A 16,775-nucleotide genomic window follows, 5' to 3' on the forward strand; every position below is an offset into this window, starting at 1 on the left:
GCGATCACGACGACACAGAGCGTAAATATATATTGATTGCAATTATTCCCGAATGAGTGCGCGTTCATGTGCAGAGGATTAGCATTTCAATGAATATAATTATCAACTGTGTAGTGACATATTTTTGTCTTTCCCACCCTTCTCAGTCCACACCCACTTCCCTTTGTCCACCAAGCCGTCATATCGGCTTAGCCCACTAGGAACCTCCCCTATAATTTCCTTGTAACCATATCTGTTTGTTTGTTTATGCATATTTAGTTAGTTGCTTAGTAAAAAAATGATTAAGACAATTGATGTATGGATGATTCATATTAGAGGCTGGGTTTGTGCAGATAACCAACAATTTACAACGTTTGGAATGAGACTAACGTGAGGTAAAGAATAATTCATTAATTAGAAGACTAATTGATCAGATATTAAAATATCTGAAGATATATCTGAAGGAAAATTATAACTAATCTGAAGATATTCTTTGGTGACCATACTTCCTAGTTAGTTACATTTACATGATTAGTTTATCATGTAATAATAATTACAAAGAATTGATTTGATAAAATAAGTCTTCAATTTAATGATGACACGACATAACTCTTCCATTGACGCAGTGCATGGTTAAGCCGTTACTGCGAGAACAGTAGATCCCTTTTTACAAAGAAATATCCCACTGAAGAGCGTCTGCGTTTACATACATGTTGAGTGCAGAGATCATGATGATGTGTATGAGCACAATCAGCGATTATATCCGAGGGGGAGAGAGGGAACGTCGGGCTGGGAGGATGGACAGCTAGGCGGGGGAGTTGGCGCTTGCTCACTTAACTCTAATACTGTTATTCCTAGCCTAGCCTTGCCATCTGCGCCAAGGCAGATGCTGGGAATGTTGGGTTTGGATCAGAGGAGGGTCAGAAGTTCAAAACCAACACCAAAAGAAAAAAGGTGGCCCTGAGAGGCACCAAAGAGCTTTAGGCAAAATCATTGTCTCCATTATAGGGCCATAACAGCTGAATTAGAGCTCGGCCTTTGGTTGTTCCACTTTTCCTCCATCTGATTATGCTCCTCTTTCTATCCACTCATCCTCTATCACAGGAGGCTGCTGAGGGGAGGACGGCTCATAATAAGGGCTGGAATAGAGTGAATGGAATGGTATCAACCACGTGGAAACCATGTGTTTGATACCATTCCAATCATTCCATGCCAGCCATTGGAATGAGTCCATCCTCACCAATTAAATAGCAACCAGCCTCCTGTGGTATCCATAGGGAGGGATGCCCCAAAAGAGCATCTTAATTCAAAGCTGGTTTTAGTAGCTCTGCCAAATAAGGACTCCACACAAATCCAATTGTTAACATAATGGGATTGGGAAACAAAGCACATGGAGGGAGACATAGGAAGGGTAGAGCAAAAGATGGATACGAGTGGTGGTGGTCAAGCAAAAGACATCTGCAACTGAAAAACCCAAATGAATGGAGATAGTGAGTCAACGTCACACAGGCTATACTCATGCACTGAACAAGTACAGGCGTAGTTTCTTCAGCCCCTTGTAGCGACATCTACTCTCACTCAACAGGGGACAAGCAAACAAATAGCCATGGAAGTAAATAGAATAAAACCTTTCCTTCCCTCAGCTAAAAAAAAAAATCACTCAGGACCGAGGCTCTTTATTCCTCAATTGTGCCTGAGGTTTAGTTGAGTTTTTTTTTCATTTATTCTGCCTTTTAAAATATTCAGTAGAAGGGGGGGTGGACAGAGCTCTGAATAAAGAGGGCAACTGCCGTAAGAGAACAGGTGAAAGTAGCGAGTGAAAAGAGGCGGCACGCAATGGATAGAGTATGGAGAAAGAGAGAAAGTCAAGTGAGGATCAAAAAGTGGGTCATAGACGGGTGTAAGTCTACACTGCGTTCCAACAATCCACTAGCTTCTCGTTGTTGACCCTTTTTCCTCTGTTAGCGAGTAGACGTCTTGCTATGTTACTGTGCAACAGAAAACAGCAGGGAGACAGCTACCTTCACAGATTTCAGTCTTCATTGAAAAAAAAAACATAAGTCAAGGACATTACATCATCATACAACTGGTTAGTTCCAACGAGAATATCCAGTACAGTTGTACTGCTGATGAATATCCGAGAGGTTAATCATTGACACGGTCAAGTCTGAAGTTAATACTGTATAGTCCATGATCCTTATTCTCTTCAAATTAAAACATTATGAGTACATGGATTATATTTCATTTGTATAGTTTACAACTTTACATTGCTCAGTAGGTGTGTTTTCCATGCTTACCCCTCCTACTTCGATTCTCTTTCACCATCTCTTGCAAATTTTTAATACACTTGAAAGCTCCAAACATTTATTTACTTCAAAATGTGGTTTTGGGCTGCTTTCCATTTCCACCAAATGGTAGGCTTATGGTATAATAAGCATAAACAAAATGTCTGAATTAAATACATACATTTATAAATAAATATAAAGCAGGTCTCCATCCTACTTTCTTTTCCCCAAGTATTTGTTTTTCAGCAATTCGTTTTGTCCCAAAACTGTACAAAATTGCCATTCATACGCTTCAGCTCTCTATTTCCACCATATTCTCTTATTCAGACATCTATTGTACCATATCTGTAAAGTGTGGTTTTAACAGTTTCTAAAAATGATGCTCTATAAAAAGTGTTGCACAATTTCCAGTTAATAAACCAAGTCATTCCAGCTAAAGGCTGTGTTTTGTGCATATTTGTGGTGTGTAATAATACAAATACTGTGTTGTCTAATATGTTTCATAACTAGAAACAGGGTCTTGTGTATGCATGCATGGCTGGATGCGCTCTATAGAAGGGCAATTCCATGGTAACAGTGATGCTGGGACAGAGGTTTCACTTTAAATGTATGTCAAACAAAAAACAATGTTTGCAAAGTTAAACCATACAACTATGCACAAATACATTGAAGACGAGTGCAGATACAAAGTTTGGTAAAAGAATGATGACACAAAGAGCACAAACTATCATTCTGTTACCAAACTTTGCATCTGCACTGTTCTTTACTTAAATGTGTTTTTGTAACATTTTCTGTGGAAATTGTTCAAAGTAGATCTGTGCATATAACTGTATGGTTTGTTTAACTTTGCAATTATTGGTTTTTCCTTGACATATATTTTAATGTGAAAAATCTGAGTCTCAATCATTCTGTTACAGTGTTATTACCCAGAACTGCATGAGTCTTTCTGTGCTCTATCAGACATGTAAGATCTTCAGGTGCATTTGGCATCTCTCACATATGAAGTAACAGCAACCTAAGTGCAGAAGTGTGCAAGCTTGTTATGACGTGTACCCCAAGAAAACATTACTATACAATGAAGTGTACATCTAGAATAGGTCATGATAAGAATCTCATGCATACAATGTTCCCAGTAACATATGTGCATAAAACGAGTGCTACACAACAATGTCTGTTTGTATGTGCATCACTAACTTGTCAATTGGAAAATGTAATGCCGGTTTTGTGCAGGAATGGAAAGAAACAACCAACACTACAATATCTGAGGTACAATGCAATGTGCACACTCATAGAAAGCCTGTCATATCAGGAATAATGATACATGGTGGTAGATAAGTTACTAAGGGACTATAGGTTGGCAATGTTTTTGGAGACTATACAGTCCTCTAAAATCTACTCTTTTGCATGCATTTAATTTCTCCCATATCTAATGTCCAAGTCCCACCATTGGTCCATAATCCACAGTGGGGTTAAAGAGTCCCAGTAGCAATCTCCCATTTTTGTCAGGTGAGGTGTGTCAATATCCCTTGCTTAAAACAGAAACTAAAATGTTCTTGCCCCACCTAAATCTGTGCGCTTTAAGTTTTGATGAAACAATTGTTCATTGTGTTTTTAGCTTGTGTTTAGCTTCTTAAAAGACAAAAATTTAAGATTTTGAGTGAATAAAACAAAGTTATACCTGAAATCAAAATCTGAAATAATTGCTTTCATGGGCCAAAAACCCCACAGGACACCAAGTTGTAAAACGTATTTCTCTTATGTCCAGCATGTTCCTTGTCATGTCCTTGACTTCATCATCTTTACAGTGATGTCACACTGAGCGCTCACCATTTAGAGGATATCTGTTCACGAGTCCAGTTCCAGAGAGCTGTTCCGGAGAATTTGGTATTTCTGACCGGTCAGTTCCCATCTCTTCTCCTCCATGCATTAAAACAGTAGTGAGATCACAGTATTCCAAGTGTGCGGAGGTTCTGAAACGACATGAAACTCTCACATCAAATGGGCCTCCCTTGGTCTGGTAATAGAAATAGAGGGGGTCTCTCCTCCCTCTCAGTCTTATGAGGATGTTATTAGCCAGGTGTCTGATGCCCATCTTAGGTATGATCCATATGTCCCAGCAGTCTTTAGGGTTGAATGGACAGAGGAAGAGAGAAGGCAGCCCATCATGAAAATCCCTGGCGTTCCAAGCAGGAGTTCTTCTCTTTACACCACTGAGGGGAAATTATAAGATAAAAAAACAAGGAAATCAGATAGCCATATCAACCCATTTTGTAAAAAGGACAATGTGGTATGGAGACTCAGAAGTCATGCTCAAAGTCACTACAGTCTACTCTATGCACCAAGGTTTGGAGACAATTCCAGGAGAATTGTCTGATTGCTGTTTTAAATGAGAGATGAGTTCCCAACCATTGTGTATAACCTCTGATCTTGACTACAATAAAAACACACTATCCCACCAAACAGAGATTGAGTCTAGTCTAGGCCACCTAAATACAACAAAACACAATCGCAATGGTACCTTGTGATTAAGGGATGTGAGGACAAAGTAGAAACAGAACATGTCATTCAATTATAACAGAAAAGTACCTTATATTCTAAAATTGTGTTTCATAAGAAGTCAAATTTCTACATGATATAGGAAACTTACATGAGGGTGCAGAAGTTAAGGAAATATTGGTCCTGGGTTTGCATAACCATCAGATAGACCCATAGCATGCCACTGCTGGGTAAGAGAGGCCACTGAGAAGACCTGAGTCTTTCAAACATCTAACTACAGTACAGTATATCTATGGAGGAAGGTGGTTCATAATTTCATTGACATTGCGGTCTGGGTGTGATGATAATGTTGTTAGTGTGTACTTCCCCAAAACACGAGTCAAGAACATTCAAAGTTCATACAGCATGAGACAGAGTACAGTAGTAAGCATAGCCTTAATAGCAGTCTATAGAGAACCCTGTTCTAATATGGGCATAACAATTTTTTCTCAGTATAGTGTTCTCATAGCCCTGTGTGAGAGCTAGAGTAGAGACTTCCAGTGAGAGAGTTCTACATGTCTATGGATGTAAAGGACAGGAAACATCAATTAGCTCCAGCAGTGTCAGCAACACCTCAATGGTTCCCATACACAGCGTGAGCCTTTAATACTGTCATGATCAAACCAGATGGGTCCTATATGCACATAGAAAGGTTCAGTATGCTTCAGCAGATTGGACACAGTAGGCCATTAAACCGAACTCTAGGGCTTATAGCCATCTACCCTGGCCAGTTGATTATAAAAATACCCCATACCGATTAACATAATTAGAACCCCTGTAGTTTCAAATTTCCAACATAATGACAGTTGGGAATGTGACAGACAAAATAAAAAACTAGGTAAAAGTAGAAAATGAAAAGTAAGTTGAAGTCTGTACCACTTTCAGAGTGACAGCAGGACCCTCGGGCCTTCAGCATACTGCCTTGTTTCTCTGGGGCACAGTGGAGTCTGTGTCTCCGCCCCAAACCGTCCCGCCTCCACCAGCAACTGGGAGAGAGAGGACAAACTCTTCATGACGAATGATTTCAGGTCAACACACCAAATGACCTTCTAAAGACCAGTGGAGGGTTTTTAATCTTACTTCATGGACAAACTCATCATGGTAGCATGTGCAGTATGTTCGGTTAATCACAGTGTAATGACGCAGATGTCTACACAAAGTATGTAGGCTCAATGAATGGGCAGTGTCAGAGGGAGATTGCTGTTCTCTTGTGGACAGCACATTGAGCAGAATCACAGTGTGGTTGGTTAAGCACAGTGTGGTTGGTTAATCAACCACATAGTTGTCTTTATGATATGCTATTTCAGTAAATGGGATAAGTCATGGTGAGATTTTCCTATTAAGCAGACATCATGTACTTACTGTAAAAGGGTGCAGAGCAGCATCGTCAAGACGCAACCAATCACACACAGAACTAGCACCGTGGCAACTGTCTGTTGCCTGTGATTGGTGGCCACCACAGCTAGCAGGTCTGCGTGCTCACATCGCATCCCTACGAAGCCTTGGTGACACCTGTCAAACATGAAGTGGAGAAAGAACATAAAACTTCATACAGCAGCATGGATTTGATCCTTCAAGGCTTTTGACAAACTCACTGACTCCATTTGCAATGGAGAAACAACAGCATTAAATATAACATCTATAAATATATTGTATCTCTATGGAAGAGACTAATAGAGGTAGAGATGAATGAAGTAGAACAGGTAAGTAGAACTATTAGCCCTACGTTTCAGAAAGAATAGTTCAGTCTGCAAAACTATTCTGCATCATATTGCTACCCATACAATACCCTTCGTATTATGAACAAGAGGTTGACCGATTATGATTTTTCAACGCCGATACCGATGCCGATTATTGGAGGACCAAAAAAAGCCGGTACCGATTAATTGGCCGATTTCTATTTATTAATAATGACAATTACAACAATACTGAACGAACACTTATTTTAACTTAATATAATACATCAATAAAATCAATTTAGCCTCAAATAAATAATGAAACATGTTCAATTTGGTTTAAATAATGCAAAAACAAAGTGTTGGAGAAGAAAGTAAAAGTGCAATATGTGCCATGTAAGAAAGCTAACGTTTAAGTTCCTTGCTCAGAATATGAGAACATATGAAAGCTGGTGGTTCCTTTTAACATGAGTCTTCAATATTCCCAGGTAAGAAGTTTTAGGTTGTAGTTATTATAGGAATTATAGGACTATTTCTCTCTATACCATTTGTATTTCATATACCTTTGACTATTGGATGTTCTTATAGGCACTTTAGTATTGCCAGTGTAACAGTATAGCTTCCGTCCCTCTCCTCGCCCCTACATGGGCTCGAACCAGGACCACACATCGACAACAGCCACCCTCGAAGCAGCTTTACCCATGCAGAGCAAGGGGAATAACTACTCCAAGTCTTAGAGCGAGTGACGTTTGAAACGCTATTAGCGCGCACCCCGCTAACTAGCTAGCCATCTCACATCGATTACACCAGCCTTATCTCGGGAGTTGATGGGCTTGAAGTCATAAACAGTGCAATGCTTGAAGCACAGCAAAGAGCTGCTGGCAAAATGCACGAAAGTGCTGTTTGAATGAATGCTTACGAGCCTGCTGGTGCCTACCACCGCTCAGTCAGACTGCTCTATCAAATCATAGACTTAATTATAACATAATAACACACAGAAATACGAGCTTTAGGTCCTTAATATGGTCGATTCCGGAAACTATCATCACGAAAACAAGATGTTTATTCTTTCAGTGAAATACGGAACCGTTCCGTATTTTATCTAAAGGGTGGCTACCATAAGTCTAAATATTCCTGTTACATTGCACAACCTTCAATGTTATGTCATAATTACGTAAAATTCTGGCAAATTAGGCGGCCCAAACTGTTGCATATACTCTGACTCTGCGTGCAATGAACGCAAGAAAAGTGACACAATTTCACCTGGTTAATATTGCCTGCTAACCTGGATTTCTTTTAGCTAAATATGCAGGTTTAAAAATATATACTTCTGTGTATTGATTTTAAGAAAGGCATTGATGTTTAGGTACCCATTGGAGCAAGGACAGTCCTTTTTCACGAATAGGCACCGCATCGATTATATGCAACGCAGGACACGCTAGATAAACTAGTAATATCATCAACCATGTGTAGTTAACTAGTGATTATGATTGATTGATTGTTTTTTATAAGATAAGTTTAATGCTAGCTAGCAAATTACCTTGGCTTACTGCATTCGCGTAACAGGCAGGCTCCTTCTGGAGTGCAATGAGAGGCAGGTGGTTAGAGCGTTGGACTAGTTAACTGTAAGGTTGCAAGATTGAATCCCCGAGCTGACAAGGTAAAAATCTGTCGTTCTGCCCCTGAACAAGGCAGTTAACCCACCGTTCCTAGGCCGTCATTGAAAATAAGAATGTGTTCTTAACTGACTTGACTAGTTAAATAAAGATTAAATAAAGGTGTAAAATTAAAAATCGGCCAAATCGGTGTCCAAAAATACCGATTTACGATTGTTAGGAAAACTTGAAATCGGCCCTAATTAATCGGCCATTCCAATTAATCGGTCGACCTCTATTATGAACATGCCATAAAGTGTCTCAAGAGGTCGCTACTAAAGAGCATTTTAGTAAAGGGTTTAGGTCAAAGAACCTAACCCTGGACGGAATTCCCTTTTCTGCTCATCTCACTCAGTGAGAAGTGAACTGTCGCGCTCCAATTCCATAGGCCAGTGTAATTCGTATCATGATCAGACCAGCTCTACAAAATGCAGCGAATCAGTGTACAAACATAGCACTGACAGAACAGATCCTAAACACACTTTGGATGCATTTATATTTATTATGGATCCCCATTAACTCTTCCTGGGATCCAGCAAAATTAAGGCAGTTAAACAATAAAAAAAAACATAATAATACATTAATTACAGAATTCACAACACACAAAGTATGTGCCCTGAGGTTAATACTCCACTATCTACAACACTAAATGTTATCGTGTGTGTATATATATGCATATGTCTGGGCCTATGTGTGTATTTCACAGTCCTCGCTGTTCCATAAGGTGTATTTTTCATTTTTATAAAAATCTTATTCTACTGCTTGCATCAGCTACCTGATGTGGAATAGAGTTCCATGTAGTCATGGCTCTATGTGGTACTGTGTGCCTCCCAGTCTGTTCTGAATTTGGGGACTGTGAAGAGACCTCTGGTGGCATGTCTTGTGGGGTATACATGGGTGTCTGAGCTGTGTGCTAGTAGTTTAAACAGACAGCTCGGTGCTTTCAACATGTCAATACCTCTCACAAATACAAGTAGTGATGAAGTCAATCTCTCCTCTACTTTGAGCCAGGAGAGATTGACATGCATATTATTCATGTTCTGAGCCAATTGCAATTTTCCTGAGTCCCTCTGTGGCACCTGACCACACGACAGTAGTCCAGGAGTGACAAAACTAGGGCCTGTAGGACCTGCCTTGTTGATTGTGCTGTTAAGAAGGTAGAGCAGCACTTTATGGACAGACTTCTCCCCATCTTAGCTACTGTTGTATCAATATGTTTTGACCATGACAGTAGGGTTACTCCAAGCAGTTTAGTCACCTCAACTTGCCTAATTTCCACATTATTTAGTACAATATTTAGTAGAGTTTAGTGAATGACTTGTCACAAATACAATGCTTTTAGTTTTTTAAAAATATTTAGGAATAACCTATTCCTTGCCACCCATTCTGAAACTAACTGCAGCTCTTTGTTAAGTGTTGCAGTTATTTCAGTTGCTGTAGTAGCTGATGTGTGTTGAGTCATCTGAGTACATAGACACACTGGCTTTACTCATACACCGCATACATAGACACACTGTCGTTAGTAAAGATTGGCCTAGACAGGTGCCCTGGGGAATTCCTGATTCTACCTGGATAATGTTGGAGAGGCTTCCACGCCCTCTGTGTTCTGTTACAGGTAACTCTTTATACACAATATAGCAGGGGATGTAAACCAATAACACATACGTTTTTCCAGCAGCAGACTATGATCGATAATGTCAAAAGCCACACTGAAGTCTGAACAAAACAGCCCCCCAATCTTATTGTCAATTTCTCTCAGCCAATCATCAGTCATGTGTAAGTTCTGTGCTTGTTGAATGTCTTTCCCTATAAGCGTGCTGAAAGTCTGTTGTCAATTTGTTTACTGTAAAATAGCATTGTATCTGGTCAAACACCATTTTCTCCAAAACTTTACTAAGGGTTGGTAACAGACTGATTGGTCAGCTACTTGAGCCAGTTTTTCCCCGCTCACTTTAGAGAATTCAAAATTACAATTCTTGTCTTTCATAATTTAGTCAGATATACTTGGATGTGTAGTGTCAGCATTTGTTGATGGCATATCATGCCTAAGTTTGCTAATCTTGCCAATGGAAAAAACATTTAAGTAGTTGGCAATATCAGTGGGTTTTGTAATGAATGAGCCATCTGATTCAATGAATGGAAGAGCTGAGTTTGCGTTTTTTCCCAGAATATAATTTAAGGTGCTCCAAAGCTTTTTACTATCATTCTTTGTCATTTATCTTTGTTTCATAGTGTAGTTTATTCTTCTTTTTATTCAGTTTAGGTCACATGATTTCTCAATTTGCAGTACGTTTGCCAATCAGTTGTGCAGCCAGACTTAAATTGCCATTCCCTTTGCCTCATCCCTCTCAACCATACAATTTTTCGATTACTTATCAATCCACAGGGATTTAAGTTTTTACAGTAATTTTCTTAATGGGTACATGATTATTAGTAACTGGGATAAGAAATTGGATGTCACAGACAGACCTAAAACTGGGTGGCTTACCCAACAAACTCTCCATAAATCCTACTAACTGGTGACCACTCCAAATAAAATAATTAAGACATATGCTAACTTTTTACAGCTTACTTGTGACAGGTCACCAGCAAGGACAGGTCACAAGTTCATTATCGAAGAACAATTTTCCATACAGACAGAGTAACACAATGATTCACCTGATTTTGAAATAATGATGACAATGCCTTACTGTGGGACGTAGCCTTATTTCAACTATGTGGGTGCGTGTATCAGCGAGAGAGCAAGAGAAGTTGAACTTACACACATGCAGGCGTCTCCTCCAGAATCAAGAAACGACAGATGCCATGGAAACAGAAGTGGCTGTGGGAGTCAGGACAGTCATCGAAGTGGGATCGAACAGCTGCTGCAACAAACTCTGACAGAGAGAAAGAATGACATAAGGGTATTTCTAAAACAGCCACAGGGTCTGTATTGAAAGTCCAAAACATTGTGCAACTGGATTGCAGTCAGATTGCACATACTCAATGATTTACAAATCACCTTGTATTCCAAATATGTGATGAAGATTAGAAATTCTGCTCTGCGCTTTGCTCAAACTGATCCCCTCCAACATGCCGTTTCTCTCTTTGTAGGATTATACTGTAAAAGAGCCCAATAACCTGGCCATACGCCTTACCAAAACTCCATAGGCCAGTCAGTGTCATAGATCTTAAATAACTTAATTCTTGGAAAACAATGTCAAAATCTACTCCCACGCCTCCAGTTGGGGAAGTTCCTGAGGCAGAGGAGACGTATTCTAAGCCTTTTGTTACATCTCTGAGTGACTGGGGTTTTGTCATGGCTTATGTCAGGGACAGGGCCCTCCAAGGGACAAGTCTAACCCCATGTCAAATCCCCAGTGCCACGACACAGCAAAACAAAACATCTGTCCATCATCAAACCCATTAGAGGTCTGGAAAGCACATCCCTGAAGCCAGGAAGTAAAACTCTCACCCTTTTCACTCCATGGTTGTGTCTGAAAAGATTACTAGCCATCATGTCCTTGCTTCCTCCTTATGGAGTGGATCAAAAGGTCCCTCCTTCCGAGCTCTACTCTATTGAGGTTTGAGAGGAATTCAGGAAACAAGGACAGAGGAGACAAGGATTTGACAGCTAGTAAGCTTTTCAGACACAGCCTCTCTCCTCTTCCCTTTACATCCAATCAAACTTGATTTATTATGGCTAGAATAACAGAATTAATCTTCTGAAATAAATTAACATTGGGATGAGCTGAAGGGGTCAGAACTCAGGAAGAACACGGTAACCACATTTTTTGTGTCTGGATGAATTTCTTACTCATCAACTATACAGTCAGGGTTCCAAATTCCAACCTGACTGGCCCAAACAAAAGTCTGAGTATCTTTTCTCGGGCAGCCAAAACAGATGTCACAATGTGGCATTCAGAGGGAGGAAGAGAGGGAGTGAGTGAAAAAGAAAGAGAGGATGAACAGACAGATAGACTGCTGCAGTACAGCCGACCGTAACACACTTCATTCCATTAGTAAATGGCTGGTTGGATTCCAGCCTACATGCATTGTCCTTTCTCCCCTCTCTCTTTCAGAGTCTGTATAAAGCTCTCTGTTCTTCCCTGAGGCATCTGCCCCTGCTACCCCTCAGCCCCTCTCTAGCAGAGTCCCAAATTGTACCCTATTCACTATAGTGCACTATTTTTGACCAGGGACCATAGGGCTCTGGTCAAACATGGAACCCTATTCCCTACATAGTGCACTATTTGGGATACAGTTCCATCTCTCTCTTCATGTCATTTTGTCAGTCAGTCGAGGATAACATTTAGGAGGAACGGAAATTAGTCATTAGGGCATTTCTGGATTTTACATGGTGCCTCGCAGATAATGACGGAAATGTGATGGCAACCTGGGATTTAGGCTACTTTATTTTTTTTGCTACATTCTATCCAGGCTGAGAAACTAGATTTATGAAAAAAATAAACCAATTAATTAATGTTTAGCTTAGTATGTGTTCACTTTTTAAATGCATTCTATGTTGCCATCTGACTCTTCACTAGAAAAGCCTTGAATTAACATTGGCACCAGTCAATGAGTCTGAAGAGGTGAACAATCCTCTGGAGCACTCTGTAGAGAGGTTTTATAAAGGCATTTATAAAATGTGTCTGTGTGCAGTCACCTGCACATACACACACACAGAGACAAAACACACACACACACACACACACACATACACACACACAGAGACAAAACACACACACACACACACACACACACACAAATACATACTTTTCACTGGAATGGTGGTTGTAGTGGTGATACTGGTGGTGGTAGTAGAAGAGGTAGTAACATTTACAGTGGTAGTGGTGGTAGTTACAGGAGGTGTGGTGGTCATTGTAGAATTAGTAACAATAGTGGAATTATCCTGGCTTGTTCCATATGTAAAGAGGGAACCTATTGGAAGAAACAGATTATGAAATGATAAAGTACACACATCAGTAATAATGTCAAGAATGATCAGCGAAAGAAACAAACTAAATTCCAGTTGGCTTTAATAGTTGACAAATCAGAGAAACAGGCCGTCTCCAGATGACTTGTTGCTCTTAAAGTATAACTAATCTCCCAGTTGGAACACAAAACAAGGCGCCATTAGATCCCCACTTATCATCCTGAGTACTATTCACTGAGGTGAAACTGACTGAAATGGGCTGCGCAGCCACATCAGATCTTTTCACATCATCACTTTTTCAGAGCTTATCCGATTGGTCAAAAGACCAATTAGTGAAACAAATATCAGAATTAGGCTGCCTGTGTAAACGTAGCCATGGGGGGTACTACCTGAGAACACTGATTTTTGTTTTCTGTTTCCAAACCACTACAGTACATGTTCACATATCAAACTTACTTGACTTAAACCACTTTGCCCCATTGGGAGGATAGAATTTCCACGATTGCTTTCCACCTCCCTCTTCTGTTCGATGTCTTGGCTCTTGCCAGGAGATCTTTGCACTGCAATCGTATTATATTATTTCTAGTACTTGACCCTAATTAACCACTTCTCTTTTTTATATTGCACTGGGCTCATTGTGGATTGCATGCTGAGGCATGTTCTGTACTCATAACTCTCACATTTACCATTATGTTTGGAGCTCCTCTTACCAGTTGAGTAGTCCAAGAGTGGCAATAGGATGAACACACTACAATGGGTCTACAATAGGTCTAAGCTGGGATAGTCTTAATATAGACAGATCACACAATTAGAATACTGTAAGGCACCTAATGAGACACGATTGTTATTCAGTGATATGGATATATGCATTATTTTAATTTAACCTTTATTTAACTAGGCAAGTCAGTAAAGAACAAATTCTTATTTAGAATGATGGCCTACCCCAGCCAAACCCTAAAGACGCTGGGAAAATTGTGCGCCGCCCTATGGGACTCCCAATCAAATCAAACTTTATTTGTCACATGCGCCAAATACAACAAGTGTAGACTTTACCGTGAAATGCTTACTTACAAGCCCTTAACCAACAGTGCTGTTCAAGAATAAGTTATTTTCAGTCATAAGAGCAACATTATGTACACAATAAGTTAAAAAAAATAAAACGCAAAAAACGAACAAAATATCACAATTGGTTGGGAGAATGTAAAACGTCAGCCATGTTCTTCGGCGCCATCTTGTTGTCAATCACGGCCGGTTGTGATACAGCCTGGAATTAAACCATGGTCTGTAGTGACGCCTCTAGCACTGATATGCAGTGCCTTAGACCGCTGCGCCACTCAGACAATGAAAGTGCTGAGTATCAAATTAGCCATCACCATACTGCTCAGATAGATAAGAGATGGTTGCAGTCTGTCATAAGGGTTTCAGGAAGGGCCATTTTCCTGCAAGCTCTTCCCTTTCCGAGATTTCAAATGATGGTTAAAAATACAACCTTTTTTTGTTTTTTAACACGGAGCGTCAGTTAAATGGGTGACATCCCTGTGATGTTGCTAAGGACACTGTGAGCGTAACAAGGTACAAAGTCCAGAAATAGAGAGGGCAGATGAATGCTGTGTCAAGGCAGGAAGTGTCCCCAATGGCACCCTATTCCCTACATAGTGCACTACTTTTAACCCAAGCCCTAAGACCCCTGGTCAAAATTAGTACACTGTGTAGAGAATGGGGTTATATTTTGGACACAAGCCAGTGTGACTGAACAACCAATAACAGTAGCAGGGTCAAGTATTCCCTCCCTACTAAAAGGATGAGGCCATTAGAAACCTATGAATAGGTCTGAACTGGCAGTTAACATGCTACATCAAACATCAACGGTGGCTCATTGGTAGGCCAACCATCTTTTTTTTCTCATAGAAAAGGTGAAATGTCACTGACCCTGAGGGTTAGCCACAAAAATTGTTAGAATTCACAAATTGGAGCCATATTCAATCAAACCTGGAAACCCAATTCCCAGCGTATGAGTAGGCTAGGTTAGGCTATATAGGCCTGGAGTATCAACTTTGTCCTTTCTGATGCCCACGAAAATATATTTGAGAGATAGAGGTTACTGTTAATATTTTGTATTTACAATTGTCGTTCCTCTCTGCTTTTTCAGGGACCCCTGGTTGAGGTTTTATTCTATTTGTAAGGAAAAGGTTCTACAGAAGCAGAGCTAGTTTATTAGGAAATAATAAGGACCTTTTCCCTTTTGGTATAGCAAATTCCAATTTACTCAAATCCATTTTTTATTTAACATTTTACTCATTAAAATATTTTACCAACTGTTTTTTTCCTTGAACTCACCAGCAATGAGAAATATCGCATCCCAGAAAGCCCGATTCATCATGATGAAGGTTGTCTATCAAGGTATTCCTCCGAAATTCGAATGTTCTCTGCTCAATTCCATAAATATTTTTGTAGGCCTAGGCACGCATCCGTCAGTCAGGCGAAAGAAATGTATTCGTCTAAAAAAATAAAAAAAACGTTCTGCTTCTCCACTATAGGCTACTACTGACGTTCTTCAGAAATTTCTCAAACAATGCAAGTGCGTCGCTATTCAGCAACTTCATTATTGTCCAATGCCATGTGCAAACTGACGTGCCTGATATATCATCATTAAAGTGTATCAACCAACAAGTCTTCAAATACTTCGTTTCGATTAATAGTTATTACATTTAAACGGAGACGTTAAGTCCATGACCTAAACAATTCCACTCTCCTGTCGAAATAAACCCTTTCACGCACGGCACACGTAATCTTGTCAGTAGCGTCCCCTGAGGAACTCTATCACGGGACACATGTAATTGGAGAGAGAGAGAGAGCGGCGTGAGATAGTGATAAATATTTATGTGAGATTTATTTTCCCTTTCGTACTCCAACCAGTTGCACATTGTTAAAACACTGTAGATAGTCATAATATAACCGTTGAAATGTATCTATTCCTTTGAAACTTTTGTGAGTAATCTTTACTGTTAATTGTTTATTTCACGTTTGAATTGAATTGAGAAAGAGCGAGTGAGTATTCAATATCATTATGTCGTTGCTCCCTCTGTCGGGCCACTTCCAGTTACCTAAACTCAATCTTCAAATGACTGGCTTTCATATTTCAATTTGGTGGTGGCTTTTATATGGGCAGTTATACTGAACAAAAATATAAATGCAACATGTAAAGTGTTGACCCCATGTTTCATGAGCTGAAATAAAAGATCCCAGAGAGAAAGCGTATTTCTCTCAAATTTTGTGCACATAATTGTTTACATCCTTGTTAGTGAGCATTTCTCCTTTGCCAAGATAATCCATCCACCTGACAGGTGTGGCATATCAAGAAGCTGATTAAATAGCATGATCAATACACAGGTGCACCTTGTGCTGGGGCCAATAAAAGGCCACTCTAAAATGTGCCATTTTGTAACACAACACAATGCCACAGATGTCTCAAGTTTGAGTGAGCGTTCAATTGGCATGTTGACCGCAGGAATGGCCACCAGAGCTGTTGCCAGATAATTGAATGTTAATTTCTCTACCATAAGCCACCTCCAATGTCATTTTAGAGAATTTGGCAGTACGTCCAACTGGCCTCACAACCACAGACCACGTGTAAGGCTTTGTGTGGGCAAGCGGTCAACATTTTGAACAGAGTGTCCCATGGTAGTGGTGGGGTTATACTGTAGTATGATCAGCCATAAGCTACGTACAA

The 16,775-nt window shown here is 40.0% G+C and overlaps 1 protein-coding gene across 1 annotated transcript; it reads right to left on the minus strand.

The window, feature by feature from the left end:
• Positions 1-2,326: 2,326 nt before the first annotated feature.
• On the minus strand, positions 2,327-15,865 carry tgfa (transforming growth factor, alpha). The gene is made up of 6 exons (XM_055868971.1): positions 15,383-15,865; positions 12,886-13,050; positions 10,892-11,006; positions 6,162-6,311; positions 5,676-5,785; positions 2,327-4,474 (listed from the first exon to the last, which is right to left on the minus strand). The coding sequence occupies exons 1-6, from the start codon at positions 15,423-15,425 to the stop codon at positions 4,467-4,469; spliced, it is 591 nt and encodes a 196-aa protein (XP_055724946.1). The 5' UTR covers positions 15,426-15,865; the 3' UTR covers positions 2,327-4,466.
• Between the last annotated feature and the right edge of the window lie 910 nt (positions 15,866-16,775).

The sequence above is a fragment of the Salvelinus fontinalis genome, chromosome 18 (genome assembly GCF_029448725.1).
Source record: "Salvelinus fontinalis isolate EN_2023a chromosome 18, ASM2944872v1, whole genome shotgun sequence".
Taxonomy (NCBI): Eukaryota; Metazoa; Chordata; class Actinopteri; order Salmoniformes; family Salmonidae; genus Salvelinus; species Salvelinus fontinalis.